Here is a 17,457-nt window from a genome sequence, read left to right as displayed (position 1 = left end):
TTCGTTACTTAATTATTGCATTTACTTTTCTAGATATAATCCACTCTGGTTGGTGCCAGGTTACTGCACAATCTCTCACAATAACAGTTTATCAGCCTGATAAAGAACTGAGCGTGGACGTTGACAATCAGGCAAGATTACAGTGTTGTCTTTTCGGAAAGAATGGATGGAATGGAGAAATTATTTGGTTTAAGCAACAAAACAGAGAACGGTCTCAGATTATAGTCAGACTCTTTCAAACCGGTGAAGAAAAGTTTTACAATGAGTTCCAAAATTCTCGTTTCCAGATTAAAAAATATGGCAACTGTTTAAATTTGACCATTTCAAACATCACACTTTCTGATGAAGCAACGTACTACTGTGCACTCGTGTTTCCAGCTGGAACATATTTAAAAATTAAAGGTAGGTGTTTGTACTAATATTTATGATGTGATTGGTTAAATGCAGCGGCAGCAAATGGCTTAGGGTTTAGCACTGTTGCCTTGCATCTCCAGTTTAGGGGTTCAGTTCTCTTCTCAAGTCTGTGTTCATTGAGTTTGCATAAAGTGGTATAGATGATGAGTGAGTGAGTGGATAATGTGGTAATGTTCCACTCTTCATTGATGCAATATGTACAGTAGTGCAATAATAATTGTGCTAGATAACTTTTAACAACAGTGATTTTCAACTGCGCTGTAATTAAATAAATCATGGTAAATGTTTATAGGTGAGCATGCTACTATTGCATTAGAAACATCTAAACCAACTCTGTGTGATAATTCAGTGGGGTGTAAAAAGACACTTCATGGAGACACTAACATGACACAAAAGAATACAGGTAAGTCATTTTATAATTTATACCTATTTCTCCCCAACATTCCAAAGACATACAGAAATTCTCAACTTAGTTGTGTATTGTGTAAGGTATGTTAATGTGCATGTAAATTTTGGTCAGAGGTCCTGCCACATTTATAAAATGGGTATAAATACGATGGTAATCATCTAGGGTCTCTACGGTCCCTAGTTGGACTACAGAGGTTTCTAGATGTACTGTATTGATGGAATTAGGTGCATAAAGTGGCATCATGATATGGGCCTGAGCAGTTATCTAATTGCAATCGACTGAAGGTTCGTACAGATAATATACTATGTGGATTCCCGCCACTGTGTGCATAGAGTTTGCATGTTCCCCTTGTGCTTGGTGGGTTTCCTCCAGATACTCCGGTTTCCTCCCACAGTCCAAAGACATGTAGGTTAGGTTTACTGGTGTTCTTTAAATTGCCCATAGTGTGTGTGTGTGTGTGTCTGTATGGTCAGCGATGGATTGCCTGCCTCGTACCTAAGTCTCCTGGGATAGGCTCCAGGCTCCCAGCAACCCTGGATACAGGATTAGGCAGTAATGACGATGAGTGAGTGAGTGAACAATATAAGATGTTAAAGTTCCACCATTGACTTGATCTTTACATTTATCAGTGCTCGGTTTGGGAACGGCTTTGGGCTTTTGTGCGCTCCTGATTTTCTGTCTCACTTATTTCATATTGTGGAGAAGAAAAAGTGATAAACGTAAGTGGTTTGTAATCAAACAAAACATAATTATAGCTCGGATGTGTTAAAATGTTTGAATAAGTATGTTTCTGTATTAATAGAGAACGCCTCTGTTAAAGATTCTCCAGAAATAAGTCAGGTATGTGTGTTTGCAAGAAAATATAGGGTCTATTTTATATTATTATTTGTGGGAAGAGTAATTCTATATTTTATACTTCTGCTTAAATCATGCAAGATTCCTTTCACTGATTGCTGTTCACTTATGTATATTATATTATATAACATGCTGTAACAATAATATACTGCTACTTATAATGCATTTAATGTATTTTACACCATCAGTGTGCTCGGCTTTGCGTTTTTGCTTAACGTAAAGTATTTATGTAATTTAATGAAATTTTATTTATTTTTATTCAGGAATCAAATGCTGAAATATTGAATTCTACAGCTTTACAATTCACCAAGAGGAAAGCCACAACTGAAAAAAAGAAAACAGGATTATCAGAGGAGTGTGTGTACTCTTGTGTGAAATAAAGTGCATAATTGCACGCAACTTTACTGTTCACAGGTTTTCCGTCTGTGCCTGTCTTAAAGCAATAGTCCCTTTAACTATGTTTAAACTATGTTTACCCTCAATAAACAATTGACATAATTGTGTTCAAAAATAAATTATTTTTTATTTATTTTATACTACTGTATAATTAATGCAGATAAGAGTAACACAAATAAACATTTGTTAAATGTTAATGTTTGAGATCTCATAAATCTGCATAATCTGTTTCCTCTAAACTGTTTGTTTTACATTTCTTTATTCTAACATTACATGTTTATAACACAAGTAAATCTGAGTATTTAAAACAGTGTTTAACTGTGATTAATTACACTCCATGCCTGTGATTAACTAGATCATTTTCGTGTGTGTGTGCGTGTGTGTGTGTTTGTGTGTTTGTGTGTTATTGTGGGTGTAATCTGTGACCATTTTCTTTCCTCCACATTTTGGTTCTGCTACTCAGATGGCAGGAAGTCACATTTTGCCACATACACCATCGGCGTGCCACTCCAAGTTCTAAACACTTGCATGGAAACATTTTGTACTTTCTAAAGAATATTTTCACTTACAAATGCACACATGTGCACATGTCCCTATTGTGTACCATATGGTTTTTGAATTTCACATGTGGTCTTAATACATTTTAACCTTCAATATAGCAATATTTCTTTATTAAATTCATAGGAATATTTTTAGTTTTAGTATTCTTTACAAGACTGAGCATTTTATAATCATAAATCTTTACAGGTTGCTGGATAAATGTATGTATTTTCAATACCAAATTTTCGATAGGAATATTATCATATTCATTATGGATACACTGTTAGATAAATGCAGAGATTTAGATTGTCAAAATTAAAATCCTGTTATGTTTTTAATGTATTATAATTATTTTTGAATGGTGTTTATCATGTTGCCTGCCCTCTTGGATCTCTCTCTCTCTCTCTCTTTCTCGCTGTCAGTTAGGTACGATTCGCTTCTACTTTGGAGAGGAATGCAGATTGGAGGATCGGTCGCTGATGTGTGCCTTTCTCCAACATTCTGTGTCGCCATTGGACAAGCATTCTCTCAAAATGTATTTAAACATTATCCTGTAATAAAATAATAAAAGCGCAGTTGTACTCCCCGTCTGTTTATTTCACTGTAATTAAGTCCTTTTCTTTCCTGTTCCAATTATGACCTAACCCAAGACCTAACAGTGAATGTAATAGCATACATTTGCAAATAGTAGGAGAAGCTATTTACCTTGAGTGTGTATTTGTTGGTGGAGGGATTGCAGTATGCATGCAGTTTGCAAATGTGCCCAGTGTACGTGTATAATGTAAAAAAGCATTGACATTTTGACACAGACACGGCATAAGAATATTTTAGGACTTTGCATCGTATCAATGAGGCAGATTGATGTAACTTAAATAGATTTTGACCTTCTTATGATTCACCATTTCAGGACATTGACCATTGCTATGTAACAACCTTTACTTTTATAATGTAATAAATGTACATGAATAAATAAAACAATAGAAATAAGAAATTTAGGTAGCATATGACACTTCAGAATAAGCACAGTCTTCATTTGTTTCTGTCTTTCTTGTCTCTCTTTTGGTATTCTTCTTAGTGAAATGTATAGCAGTGTAGTTCACCTCCTGTGGGAATGAACAAACATGAGAAATTTAGTAGTGTTTTAATAATAGGAGCTTGTAAGTACAACTTAATTAAGATCGATTACCAGATTAGGTGCTGTCTCTACCACTGAGTCTTGGTGAGATTTCACTGTAGAGAGAGAGAGAGAGAGAGAGAGATTCTTCTTGGTATTCTAATAAGATTTTGACTTATTCATTGTCTTACATATGTGTATATGTAGGACCAGTTTAATTGTGTAAATACTTCTAGAATCTTATTACAAAAAATAAACTTAAGTAGATAAACTGCTGTGGGTTTAATCACACATTTTTTTATTAAAACTATCATATTCTCTTCGGGTTTGTCGCTTTTATTCTACGGGTCGCTACATCAGATCCACAAGATCTGGCAAAATTTTTATGCCAAGTACTTTTTTTTATAACTTTCCCATTTTCTAACTGGGTCTGCTACCAGCACTGCGTGTACTCGCTGGGTTGTATGGGGTGTTGGGTTAATGCTCTTGCCCAAGGCCTAAACAATAGTGAAACAGTGGTGGCAGGGCTCAAAACACAGACCTTCCGACCTTCCAAAGAGACCTCTAACCATCTAAGCCACCACTGCCCCACGTGTAAAATGTATATACAGCTTTATACATCTTTACAATTTACAGCTATACAACATATAGAAAGAGATAAAGATATTTTTTTAATAAAGCATGACGGCGCAAAATGTTTAGAAATATCAGATTAAGAGCTTTATGACATTATATGTTTTAAGTATACAAATATGGAACTGTCCAAGCTCATTATTATTATCATGACTATTATCGTGTCATACAAAATATTAACAAATTTTGTGACTTTAGAGGGAAAAAAAAGTTTGCATTTCTGTATGAGACAGACTCACCTGTGGATTGTTCACAACTCTTTATTTTACAGATTATAAAAGCCTGAATGAAGATCACAACGACACAAACTGCCACTACTATTCCATGGTAGATCACTTCAGGACCTAAAGGTCTTACTATAGAATAAAAGATATTATAATAATTATTACATGCACATGGAAAATTTATCTAACAGCTACAGATGTAGAAATAAAGTAGAGTACAGTCACTCATAATGCTTGTAAAATTTACTATTATTTAAATATGTTTTACCCAAATATATAACTAATAATAGTAATACCCATAATGTAAAATATTCACACACCAACCTAGTTCTGGAAAGTTCTCCAGTTGTACTCGTGTCCCGTTCCCAAAAATGATCTTCCCACACGCGGCCACAGCGCAGTAGTAAGTCCCAGTATCACTGAGGCTGAGGATGTTCTTGGAGAAGTTGTACACACAGGTGTGTGTAGAAGAGCCGCTCTCACACTGATGGCTGCTGTTGTGATGAGTGTAAATGATTTGAGGATGGGATTGTGGTGGAGCAGCTCTGAACCAGAGCACTTGGAGTTCTGCTGCTCTGCTCTCAGAGAGAACCGAGCACTGCAGAGTCACTGACGCTCCTGCAGGAACCGAGTCCAACCCGCCGCTCTGGTACACTGACACCTTTACACTTTTGTCATCTGCTTAGTGTGATATAGAGATTGTAAGATCATGTTTTTCTATATAAATTTAATATTTAGCGTTTGTGTTAAAATAAAAAATCTGTTCAAATAATATTGTCTATTATTAAGTGTAGTTTTGTCATTTTAATAATTTTTCTCCTTTTTAAAATATAATAAGGCTTAATTTGTAAACATAATTGATGGTGTTTAAATAATTCACTTTTATATATTTGGGTTCTGTATTGTAAAGTGGGCATAACTTTTTTATCACCTAATATAGCTTGTTCAAGTTGTAGATTTTGGTAGAGTAAATCTTCAACTCAAATCTCAAATTTTTTGTAAAAATCCCAGAATGTTTATGGAAATGATACCATTGTCAAGAGCAATGTGGACAAATGGATGAAGAAGTTTAAAGAAGTTTGTCAGCCTTGCAGACAAACCAGGCCGGTGAGAGAAAATCAGTTCCAACAGAGGGGATTTGAGTTGGGTTTAACAAAGGCAAGCTAATCTACCAAAACCTACGATTTGAACCACCTCTGTCAGTTAATAAAAATGTTATGCCGCTTTTCTCTTACTTTTAGTAAAGCCTTTGTAGAAAGTTAATGTAGCATTTGTGTAATTTATGTAATGTATGTATTATAATGATTTACTTTTGACTACTGATATGAGTATCTTCAGTTCTGTTTGTCACTTCACACTGTACTCCAAATTTAAATTCAAAAAAGTAAAAAGATATTTATATGTCAACAATTAATATATATATATATATATATATATATATATATATATATATATATATATATATATTTTTTTTTATGTAATCATAATCCTCATTTTTTAAATCATAAATTAGGCATTAGGCCACTTTGCACAACCAGTTACCCCAACCAATATATTAAACCAAAAACGTATCAACATTAATATACTTCCAAATTAAAATTATTCAAATAGGTGTATTTCTGCACAACAAACACCAATGTCCACAATTTAAAAAATATATATTTTTTGATAATTTAACCCATGAACAATTTACAAACTACCTATATGATTCATAGAACTAATAAAAGAACAGTAAGTTTTTAATGAAAAAGAATATTGCTAAAGCTACGTGTTTTTTTTTGCCTGATTTCAATTTGTTATTCACTTTGTAGCTAATTAGACAAAGCTAAACAATTTAATATGTATTCCTAAATGGGTTAAATACACATGCAGCTTTTTTACAAACAAATATGCCTTAGTTATTTACCTGTTACAGCTAAGAAAGTTCCATTTGATAATGCAACATCATCTATGTTACATTTTTCACAGTAGTAAAGTCCTCCATGTTCTTTTTGTATATGTGGAATTGTCAGAGAAAAGCTATTATCAGTCGTGTCTATTGTAAATCTTGATGGCTTGAACTCAGGAAAAATTTGGTATTCCTTATATGCTAATCTTTCTCCAACCTTTTGAGGCATTTCTCCCAGCACAAGTTTGTACCAGACAACACTTTCAGCCTGACGAGTATCCCCAAACGGGCAGTGAAGAGTAACATGTTCTCCAGGTCTCAACGAAAGAAATGATGGTTTTTGAAAATCCACGGATTGTGCTGAATCTTAAAAATAAGTTAAATTAGATAAAATGAAACAGGACAAAATAAACAGAAGACGAAGCTGTTGTCTTTCTTTAGACATTTAAATATAATGTATAAAAACAACAACAATTTAAACTTACATATCGTGCTGAAGATTAAAATAAATTTCCAGATTAGAGTCATCCTCAGAACTTGAGTGATTCAGGTTGAACTGTTAGAAAGAGACCAAATGACGGAAGGAACAAGTATTTTGTACAGAGACTTTCCTCTGATTGGCTTATAAGTTATAAGTCACAGTTTATTTTTATCTTTATCTTTCCATCAACATGTTTCTATTTTTGGTGCATACTGTAGATTGGCCACCAGACGTCTGTGGTGGAAAAAAGCAAAAAAAAAAAAAACCCAAACAAACACAACCCCACTTTTCAGGTAGACCTTTTTACTGTACACAGTACTGTATATTCATCTTCTTTTTTTTATTATTACATTTACATTTACATTTACATTTAGGCATTTGGCAGACGCTCTTATCCAGAGCGACTTACAAAAAGTGCTTTAATGTTTACAACATTGGATACATACTTACACTGGGTTAACTAGGTTAATAACTAAGTACCATTAGTCCAACACATCTGAGTTTTTTTTTTTTTTTTTTTTTTTTTTTTTGGGGGGGGTTAGTCCAAATACTGGAGAAACAGATGCGTCTTGAGTCGTCGTTTAAAGATAGTCAAAGTCTCTGATGTACGGACATCTAGAGGAAGTTCATTCCACCACCTAGGTGCCAGAACAGAAAAGAGCCTGGATGAATGCCGCCCTCGATCCCTGAGAAGCACTACTATTAAAATATGATGTTTTGTTTAAATTGTTTAAATAAAATTACATATAAAATGAAATTGGGGTAAAAATTAAATCTGTTCCTAAGAAAAAAACCTTAAAATTCAATTTAATTAGTTTAAAATGAATACACATCAAATTATAATGCAAAATATTTATAGGTCTAAGAAACATGACAAAAAACCCTCCCAAAAAACGCTGCCGTGTCCCATGGTGTCTTGCTGGGCGATATTGGGATGAATCTTTTGGGGACTGTGAGTTGCAGTGTGGGGGCTTTATATCTTGTTTGCCTGGCACATCCCATGGGTGCTCATTTGGATTGAGATCTAAGATCTGATTTGTGGAGATTTGGAGGCTGGGTCCATGTCTTTTGGCTCTTCTGGGCCCTTGCATGGTGGGACCAAGATGGCGGCGCGTACACATATCTTTCCAGTTTCTGCAGTTTTGCGGTATTTTACTTGCTCTTCTCATGTCTGTTTGTGCAGAACAGTAGTGCTTTTACATCTTACACCCAACAGGAGCTTTTGGATATCGGTTTGCACATTCCTGACAGTTTTATCAAGAATGTCCAACTCGTTCCTGAGATCGTCAGAACATCTGCGGCTGCGCATTCTATCCGGTCGGGCGGAAGTGCTCAAAGGCGGCGTCAAGACTGTAAACAAAGACGGAGAAAGCGCGGAGGATTTAAAGCTAAGCTAAGTCTAACACCACATTGGCTCTGTTTACCCAGCATATTCCTTGCCAATGTGCGGTCGCTAATAAACAAAATGGACGAGATTCGACTCCGCATCAACCACAGTAAGAGACTATGGAAATGCAATGTTCTGAGTTTTACTGAAACATGGCTGAACAGTGATATATCGGGCAATGCTATTGCTATAGCTGAGCACCACACATTCCGGGCAGACAGAACGGTGGATGACTCCGGTAAGACCAGAGACGAAAGATTGTGCATTTATTTTAACAAACTCTTTTATTATTGAGAGACACTGCTCAGCTAACCTAGAGTTTCTCATGGTCAAGTGTAGACCGTTTTATCTGCCACGGGAGTTTACTTCCACCATTATAACTGCCGCTTACATCCCTCCCGACGCTGATGCCAAGCTTGCTATCAACGAACTTCATGCGGCCATCAGCAAACAACAAACTGTTCACCCGGAGGCTGCTTTTATTAATGCGAGGGACTTTAATCACTCCACATTAAATACAGTACTCCCTAAATTTCACCAGAACATTTTCTGTCACACCAGAGGAAACAAAACTTTAGACCATGTATTCACAAAAATGGCTGAAGCCTATAATGTGGACCCCCTCCCCCACTTGGGACAATCAGACCAACTTTCTTTGTTCCTCACCCCTAGATACTCACCCCTCATTAACCATGTGCAGCCATCAGTGAAGACCATTAAAGTGTGGCCAGCGGGGATAGACTTCACACTCCAGGACAGGTTTCTACACACAGACTGGAGTATGTTTGCTACTCAGGCCACCTGTGGCTCTCACATGAACATTGACAGCTACACTTGCTCTGTTCTGGATTACATCAATACTACCATAGACAGTGTCACAACCCAGAAGCAGATGACCACATACCCAAATCAGAAGCCATGGATGAACAAGAAGGTTTGTCTCCTACTAAGGGCACGCAACACTGCCTTCGGATCAGGTGATGCACAGGCCTACAGCACTTCCAGGGCTAATCTAAAGAGGGGCATCAAAAAGGCCAAACACTGCTACAAACTAAAGCTAGAGGAGCACTTTTTACGCTCTGACCCTCGACGCATGTGGCATGGCATCCAGGCCATCAGCAACTACAAACCCTGTCACTCCACTCCCAATGTCTACTAATGTCTTCTTTCTGAATGAGCTTAATGACTTTTATGCTCGCTTTGAGAAAGACAATAAAGAAAGTGTCATCAAGATCGCCTCCTCACCCGACCACTCACCCATCACACATACCTCATCTGACGTCTACAACGTACTGAGCCGAATCAACGTGCACAAGGCTGCTGGACCAGACGGTATCCCTGGGCGCGTACTGAGGGCATGTGCAGAGCAGCTCGGTGGGGTATTCAAAAACATTTTAATGTGTGCCTTGCCCAAGCAGCTGTACCAGCATGCTTTAAATCTACCTCGATTGTGCAAGTGCCGAAACACTCTAGCCCAACGTGCTTGAATGACTACCGCCCCGTAGCACTCACACCCATCATTATAAAGTGCTTTAAGCGGTTGGTCCTGACACACCTAAAAGGCTCTTTTCAATCCTCCCTAGACCCACACCAGTTTGCTTACCGTGCCAACAGGAGCACAGATGATGCAGTCTCCATAGCACTCTGTACTTACACACTTGGACAATACAAACACCTATGCATGACTGTTGTTTGTTGACTTTAGCTCAGCATTTAAAACTGTTTTACCCTCTAAGTTAATCACTAAACTTAGAGATGTGGACATTAACACCTCACTTTGTAATTGGATTGTGGAATTTTTGACCAACAGACCCCAGCATGTTAGGTCAGGCCGCATCTGCTCCACTACCGTCACGCTTAACACTGGCGTACCACATGGCTGTGTGTTATGCCCCTTCCTTTACTCCCTCTTCACCCACGACTGCAGGCCTGTGTATGGATCTAACAACATCAGCAAGTTTGCAGACGATACTACGGTGATCAGCCTCATCAGCAACAACGATGAGTCTGCCTACAGAGAGGAGATCAAGCACCTGGCCACTTGGTGCACTGACAATACTCTGCTCCTTAACACCAATAAGACCAAGGAGCTCATTGTGGACTTCAGGAAAGGAAGAAGAGGTTCAAATCAACCCATCTACATCAACGGGATGGTTGTTGAGCCTGTCTCATCCTTTAAGTTCCTAGGGACCCACATTTCGGAGAACCTATCCTGGTCCACTAACACCTCTAGCCTGGTCAAGAAGGCTCACCAACGCCTATTCTTCTCAAGAACACTTAAGAAGAACAAGCTGTCTTGAACTACTCTGGTGAACTTCTATCGCTGCACAATATAAAGCATCCTAACCAACTGTGTCACCGTTTGGTACGGAAGCTGCTCTTTTGCTGAGCGTAAGGCACTGCAGCGGGTGGTAAAAACTGCCCAGCGTATTATAGGGACTCCACTTCCAGCCAATAAGGATATTTTAAGGGAAACACTGTGTGCGATGAGCACGCAGTATTCTTAAGGATTACTCTTACCCCGCCCACAAACTGTTTTCTCTCCTGCCTTCCGGTAGGCGCTTCAGGTGTGCCAGGTCAAGAACCAGCAGACTGAGGAACAGCTTCTTTCCCAGAGCTGTCTACTTATTGAACTCTGCCCCACACTGACACCTACTCACCCCTCACACATCCCTATACTCTTCCTATTACACTATTTACACTTTACACTATTTAATATGGACTGCACTACAATGTACATACCTGTTTGAAAATACAAAAATCCATGCACAATATATTTGTTAACGTCTGACTGAGTATATACCCCTACATGCCTACTTGTAAATTCCTGTACATTATGTTCATATCCACCTGTACATGTCTACTTGTAAATTCCTGTCTATAGAGAATAGCAACTTGTACATTATGCTCATATCTATTTGTAAATTCCTGTCTACAGTTAATAACAACTTGTATATATTGACCACCCACTGTAAATTTTATAATTATAGTTACTTGCAATATGTATACTATGCTCACATAATATCCTGCACATTATGTTCATATCTATTTGCAAATTTCTGACTACAGTTAATAACAACGTGTATATACGGCTCATCCACTGTAAATTTATAAGTATAGTTACCAGCAATCTGTATAATATCCTTCTGTTATAGTTACCCATAGCTTCTCCCTGCACATATCCCTATTAAGTTAACTTAGAACTTATACCCTTATCCTGCACTTTCTGCCATTTGCACTTCTGGTTAGTCCTAAACTGCCCTGTACTTGTACATGTGTAATGACAATAACGTTAAATCTAATCTGATCTAAAAAAACAAAAAAAACTGTATTTCTGTTGTGTTTCTATCATGACCAGCATTGACTTTTTGCCAATTGTGCTGCATCAGCCTTTCAGTGGGATTGGATGAGACAGGCTGGCATTTGGTTGGAACCACAGGTGTCCATGATTATCTGTCTCTGTGTTTTGTGACATATAATTGAATTGGTGTTAATTTTATGGCTGATCATATTGCCTTTGTTGGGAGCAAAGACTCTGTGGTGTTGAGAGGTAGTCATGGCCGTTGTGTCCATCAGTGTTTCTGTTTTTCATCCCAGAGCAGTGCAGGATCAAAAACAAGTAGGAAGAGGAGCCAATGGGTGATATGGGGGTTGGTAGCCTTAGCACTTGCCATCCACTGTAGAGGAGCATGGTCGGTGACAAATGTAAAGTTCTGAGAATCCTAAGAGAGAAAAGCACCTAGCCCAGGTTCCAAGTTGTCTATATGCCCATGAAGATGGTCTTGCACTCGGCTGTTGCAGGTGGTGGTTACCACAGGTCAAAGCTGAGGGTGGGCTTGCTGCAATCCATTCTCAGCGAGTGGCTCTGTGTCAAAGAATCTCTGGTTTGGGCAGACTCTACTGTGACAGAGAGAGTAAGGCCTCATAAGTTTAGGGCTCAAAACACACTACTCAAATGACCGATGCTTAGGTTCCCTTTTATAGTCAAGTGATGACTGCTGAGGTGGCACGGTGGCTTAGTGATTAGCACTGCTTTCCTGCACCTTCAGGTCCTGGGTTTAATACCTGTGTTTGGTCTGTTTTGGTCAAGTGCATGGAGTTCGTCTCGGGTTACTTTGCTGCAAAAAACTGAAAAAGCGGGAACGAGATGCTGCGCGAAAGTGCTATGGGAGCGCAGCATCGAGTGTAGCTTTTGAAAGGGAACGTCTCGGGTTACTTTGCTGTCACCTTGTTCCCTAAAAATAGCGGGAACGAGATGCTGCGCTCCCATAGCGCTTTCGCACAGCATTGAGTGTAGGTTTTGAAAGGAAACACAAGTTCTCCATGTGCTTGGTAGGTTTCCTCCAGGTTAGACTAATTGGCATTTCCAAATTGCCCGTGTGTGTGAATGTGTGTATGAATGTTGACCAAATTTCCTACCGTGGTTGTACAAATGGAAATAAATACAATAGTCATCGTTGGCCTCCATGGTCCGCAGTTAGACTACAGAGGTTCCTAGGTGGAAGGATGGATAAACGCATCTTTAAGCATTTTACTGCATATCGTACCATGTATAACTGTGTATGTGACAAATAAAATTTAAATTTGAATGGATGGATGACTGCTGAATGGTAAGTAAAAATCTAAGTTTCACTGGAACTGGATTTGGTGCTATGTGCACTTTGCTTTCACCTGATTGTACAATATAAAGGCAAAAATTTTCAGCTACCCCTTATTTCTTCATTTTTTTGCTTCCAAAGAGGTAGACTTTTTTTTTTATCATGTTTAATATAGCCTTGAGGAATAGTTTTACAGGCTTGCTGGAGAACATTTATGGCTTTAGTTTTGCCTTTCATTTTTTACTACCTGACAGATTTCAGATTGCTTATTGTTTGTTAAGCCAAACAGTGACCTAGAATAGGAATCATTTAACCATAAACCATCTATTTTAAGGCATGATCTAGTAAGAACCAGGAACAGATAACCAGGCTGGTTTTTAATATACTGGTGATGCTGAAAGCTGATTTGTTGGAATAGATGAGAGATGAAATGAGGTTGCTGAAGTTGTTATATTTAAAAAATCACTATGATAGAAACATTTTGATGAATTTTCTATTTATTTTCATTTATTCTCAAATTACTGTTATTCATGTAGTTAAAATTTTTTCAGCAAAGTTAACAGTTCATCTGTGTCCTTCCCCATTTTAACTTTGCATTCAATGCTTATTAAACAAATTCCGCTCAGTGTAAATCCCATTGGTTGTTTTCTTTGCTTGATTCAGGCCAAAATTTTTATGGCTCCGAAAAATATGGCTTTATTATTATTATTATTATTATTATTATTATTATTATTATTGTTGTTGCTGTTGTTGTTGTTGTTGTTGTTTTTATTATCATTATTATTGTCAGAAGGAACAGAATTGTTCTTGAATTCAATGATTTAGCAGCTTTAACTATAAATAAGCCTGAATTACAGAAATTACTTTTATCAAATATGTAATAATAAAATGTTATTTAAAAATAAGATCTTTTACCAGATCAACTGATTTTATGCTTACACTTATATCTTATACTTACTTTTTATACCTAATTTCCTGATTAGCTATTTGGATTAGAGACTAGAGATGAAGCTATCACAATAGAAAACAAAAGAAACAAAACAAGCAAAGAAACTAGAAAAGACTAAGATTTTTTTAACAATTAAGTATTAATACTCTGTTTAGCATTTTGTGATTGTTTATGGTCTGCAAGCTGAGAAGTAAATGTCTTAATATTTTCTTATTTTTCTTATATGTTTTTCTTAAAAAAAATTCCTCTTACAGTCTTAAGGAAAATGTAGAAGATTTTACTCCATGGAATCAAATTTACAAATCTGGGTTCAGTTGGTAAGATGTTGAGCCACCACAAACATTCAGAGCAGATCTGAGTTGAAGCAAGGAATACTTTTTCTTTCTTAGGTGATGTTTAAAATGAAAATGGTGAAGATCAAAGTCTAACATTTAATTGTAAAAATTTCATATGTGTTTATGTAGTGAGTGTAAAGTCTGTAACATATAATTTAAATAATTCTCATTTCCATTAAACTTTTTAATAGCCCTTTATGCCTTGTGGATCCACAAGGATAGAAATGTTTTATAATATATAAAAAAAAATTATCAGGAGGCAAAACTGTTGGAGGATTCATCATAGAGCATAAATAAACAACAACAACAAAAAGCATTAAGCAGGTAAAAACAGACTAACAGACTTTTAAAAAATATTAAATATATAATATTAAATACTATTTTATTGCATTATGGTGGAAGATTTCACTTCAGAGTACACAGTGTCTTGTGATCGCTCTCGATTGTCTCTCATTCTTTTAGTTTTCCTTTCATTAAAATGTAGGGCAGCATAATTCAGCTTAGCATCATGGTCCTATGGAATTCAACATAAAATATTAATCAAATCAAAAGAAACCTTTTAATTCATATTGCACATAAAAATAGTTAAGTTAAATGTAACATTATGGTTTAGATAAATTAATTTTGATAACACAGATTATTAAAATTAGTGAAGCTACAATAAGAAAGAATGTAAGAAAAAAGACAAATAGAAGAATAATTACAAATCATGCTAAAAATACTTTACAAAATGTAAAAAACACTGGGACTTTGAACTAATAAAAGATTATGGCTTTCATTCTGAATTTTTAAAATCAGAAGAATAAACATTTCCTGCACAAGTGAACACATACCTGAGTGTTCCTCTTCTCAGTGTTTATCACAGAACCATACTGAGATTCCTCTGAAAAAAAAAGGACATCAGAAAATATATACTATTGTGAAAATAGGAGCATGTGTGACTAAAGTTAATCTAAATTATTATTTTCAACACTTACTTCTGTACTGGTTACTATTTTTCCTTTTATACAGTAAAACAGCTTGAACAGAGATCAAAATCACACACATAACCAACGCTGTTCCCAGGCAGATCTCTACAAAATTTACAGCTGTTGCAAAAAAACAAAAAAAAACAAAACTGTTTTGCATATAAACATGTACAGCACTTCACAGAACACGCAAAACTAAAAACTACTAAATGATTTGTCTTCTGTATCTATAAACCAAAATTATATTCACAAATTGTTTACCAACCAACATTCTCCAGATGTACTTGTGTCCCGTTTCCAAAAATGATCTTCCCACACACGGCCACAGCGCAGTAGTAAGTCCCAGTATCATTGTGACTGAAGATGTTCTTGGAGAAGTTGTAGACACAGGTGTGTTTAGAAGAGCCGCTCTCACACTGATGGCTGCTGTTGTGATGAGTGTAAATGATTTGAGGATGGGATTGTGGTGGAGCAGCTCTGAACCAGAGCACTTGGAGTTCTGCTGCTCTGCTCTCAGAGAGAACCGAGCACTGCAGAGTCACTGACGCTCCTGCAGGAACTGAGTCCAACACACCGCTCTGTGATACTGACACTTTTACATCTCCATCACCTGTTCAGTGGGAGAGATTTGACTTTTCATACATTACCAAACTCTGCAGGTTATGTTCGATAATATAAAAATTATTAAATTACTTTTATTACATATAATTTTTACATTTAAGCCTATGGTTTCCTTCTCTCGTCTTACCTAAAAATCTTATTTACTGTAAGTTTGCGCTCCAAATTTCATACCAAGCTCACACAAGCAAATAAAACTGCTTGTTGTCTGTTCCTATAAACCAAAATTATATTCAATAATTGTTCACCAACCAACATTCCCCAATAGTGAGATAACTGAGTAACAATAATTGAAACCAACCATGGCATTTTCAGCACATTACTAAAACATTTTTTTTAAATAAATTCAGACCTGGTTTTAGTTAGATATCTTACTGTACCTTTCACTGATAAAAATGTTCCTTTTGCGAAGACGGTGTAAAACGTAATCAAGCCACAGTAATACATGGCCTCATCTGATGCTTTTACGTTTATTATTTTTAAATGACAGCTGTTGCTTCCTTTCTCGAATCTGAACCTTGAAGAGTTGAACTCATCTTTGTAAATAGGATCCTGTACTTTCTGTACCACAGCCACTAAAGAAGGCTCTTGTCCTCCTACTTGCTTGTACCAAACTGTGGGATCAGTGTTTTGTTCTCCCATCAGAAAGCAGCGTAGAGTCACATTATCACCAACTTTAGCGGTCATCACCGGGTTTGGCTGATGGACGACTTTCATCTGTAGGCAAGCTTATGTTAAAAGAAAAAATAATAATTAATTAGCACGTACAGTATGGCTTATTTTGTATGGTTTCTATACTGTATATGGTATTCCATACTTTAAAAAATGTCTCAAAGCCTTAATTAATTTTTTATTGTATAAAATGCACTGTTTAAAAAAAAAAAGACCAAAACCCACAGATAATTTTAGACATCAGTGAAAGTAGATATGTCAGTTATTGAAATTTTGTTAGTAATTTTACAAGGTTGTCTGGAACCAATAATAGTATGTTGATCCAATATATTGATCTGAACACGTTAAACAAAAACCTTGTGTATATTTCGTATGTGCAGATGGCTTAAATATATAATTCTTTAAAAAGATGAATTGCTTCTTATTCGTATTTAACTTTTTAGAAAACCTATTTAAATAAATTTAAAAATTCAACTTAAATTTTTTCATCTTAAATTCTGTGTTTAGATAAAAATAGAAAACAAAACATCTGCACTTACCAATTTTATTTAACACCACAATTTTAATCCACATCAGCATTAGGATTTTGAAGTGTGTGTACTGCATGTCCCCTTGATGGGCTGTCGTAAGGTCTAACTGAGCACCTCTCAATTCGAGGGTGAAGTTTATGAAATGAGGCTCTGACATCACAAACTTCCTGTGAGTTTCTCCTCCCACAAGCAAGTGTAAAAAAAGTCCAAGCATTAAAAGAATTATTTTCTCTTTTATGTTAGAAGCTAAGACAATACTGTAGCTTTTCTGAAGAACCTAGCTCATTGTGGTAGCTGAATAAAACTTAAAAAATAATAATATAAAGCAAACCAGTAAAATCTGATGCTAACAGTTTTAACAGGGACACCTTCACTGCCACTAAATCTCATTTATTTAATTACATATTTGTATTCCTGAAATGTAAAATTACAGGAACTCTTAATGT

The 17,457-nt window shown here is 36.4% G+C and overlaps 3 protein-coding genes across 5 annotated transcripts in view; 1 reads left to right on the top strand and 2 right to left on the bottom strand.

Annotated features, from left to right (window-relative positions):
* LOC128531338 (uncharacterized) overlaps window positions 1-17,457 on the top strand; it is a 123,081-nt gene that overhangs the window by 43,155 nt on the left and 62,469 nt on the right. The gene's annotated exons all lie outside the window — the stretch shown is intronic.
* On the bottom strand, window positions 3,630-7,049 carry LOC128531342 (uncharacterized). 3 transcript variants are annotated; one of them, XM_053505152.1, is made up of 5 exons: window positions 6,959-7,049; window positions 6,492-6,839; window positions 4,910-5,266; window positions 4,601-4,717; window positions 3,630-3,844 (listed from the first exon to the last, which is right to left on the bottom strand). In XM_053505152.1, exons 1-5 carry the CDS (start codon window positions 6,999-7,001, stop codon window positions 3,783-3,785), a joined length of 927 nt encoding a protein of 308 aa, XP_053361127.1. In that variant the 5' UTR covers window positions 7,002-7,049; the 3' UTR covers window positions 3,630-3,782. The 3 variants fall into 3 exon arrangements, with proteins under 3 accessions (XP_053361127.1, XP_053361125.1, XP_053361126.1); XM_053505150.1 differs by lacking the exon at window positions 3,630-3,844 and having other exon boundaries at window positions 3,855-4,717; XM_053505151.1 differs by lacking the exon at window positions 3,630-3,844 and having other exon boundaries at window positions 3,855-4,717; window positions 4,910-5,263.
* Window positions 14,972-17,099, bottom strand: LOC128531341 (uncharacterized). The gene is made up of 5 exons (XM_053505149.1): window positions 17,021-17,099; window positions 16,190-16,537; window positions 15,457-15,801; window positions 15,201-15,311; window positions 14,972-15,106 (listed from the first exon to the last, which is right to left on the bottom strand). Exons 1-5 carry the CDS (start codon window positions 17,085-17,087, stop codon window positions 15,018-15,020), a joined length of 960 nt encoding a protein of 319 aa, XP_053361124.1. The 5' UTR covers window positions 17,088-17,099; the 3' UTR covers window positions 14,972-15,017.

Source organism: Clarias gariepinus, chromosome 10, assembly GCF_024256425.1.
Source record: "Clarias gariepinus isolate MV-2021 ecotype Netherlands chromosome 10, CGAR_prim_01v2, whole genome shotgun sequence".
NCBI lineage: Eukaryota > Metazoa > Chordata > Actinopteri > Siluriformes > Clariidae > Clarias > Clarias gariepinus.
This window is presented reverse-complemented; position numbering and strand designations above follow the sequence as displayed.

What these genes read in the sequence shown, in the direction of transcription:
- LOC128531342 (XM_053505150.1), bottom strand. Translation starts at nt 7,001, where the DNA reads ATGACTCTAATCTGGAAATTTATTTTAATCTTCAGCACGATAT. An exon ending in AACTTTCTTAGCTGTAACAG is followed by an intron (nt 5,267 to 6,491) that starts GTAAATAACTAA and finishes TATCACACTAAG; the next exon opens with CAGATGACAAAAGTGTAAAG. An exon ending in GGAGAACTTTCCAGAACTAG is followed by an intron (nt 4,718 to 4,909) that starts GTTGGTGTGTGA and finishes TTTATTCTATAG; the next exon opens with TAAGACCTTTAGGTCCTGAA.
- LOC128531341 (XM_053505149.1), bottom strand. Translation starts at nt 17,087, where the DNA reads ATGCAGTACACACACTTCAAAATCCTAATGCTGATGTGGATTAAAATT. An exon ending in TGTGGTGTTAAATAAAATTG is followed by an intron (nt 16,538 to 17,020) that starts GTAAGTGCAGAT and finishes TTTTAACATAAG; the next exon opens with CTTGCCTACAGATGAAAGTC. An exon ending in AACATTTTTATCAGTGAAAG is followed by an intron (nt 15,802 to 16,189) that starts GTACAGTAAGAT and finishes CCCACTGAACAG; the next exon opens with GTGATGGAGATGTAAAAGTG.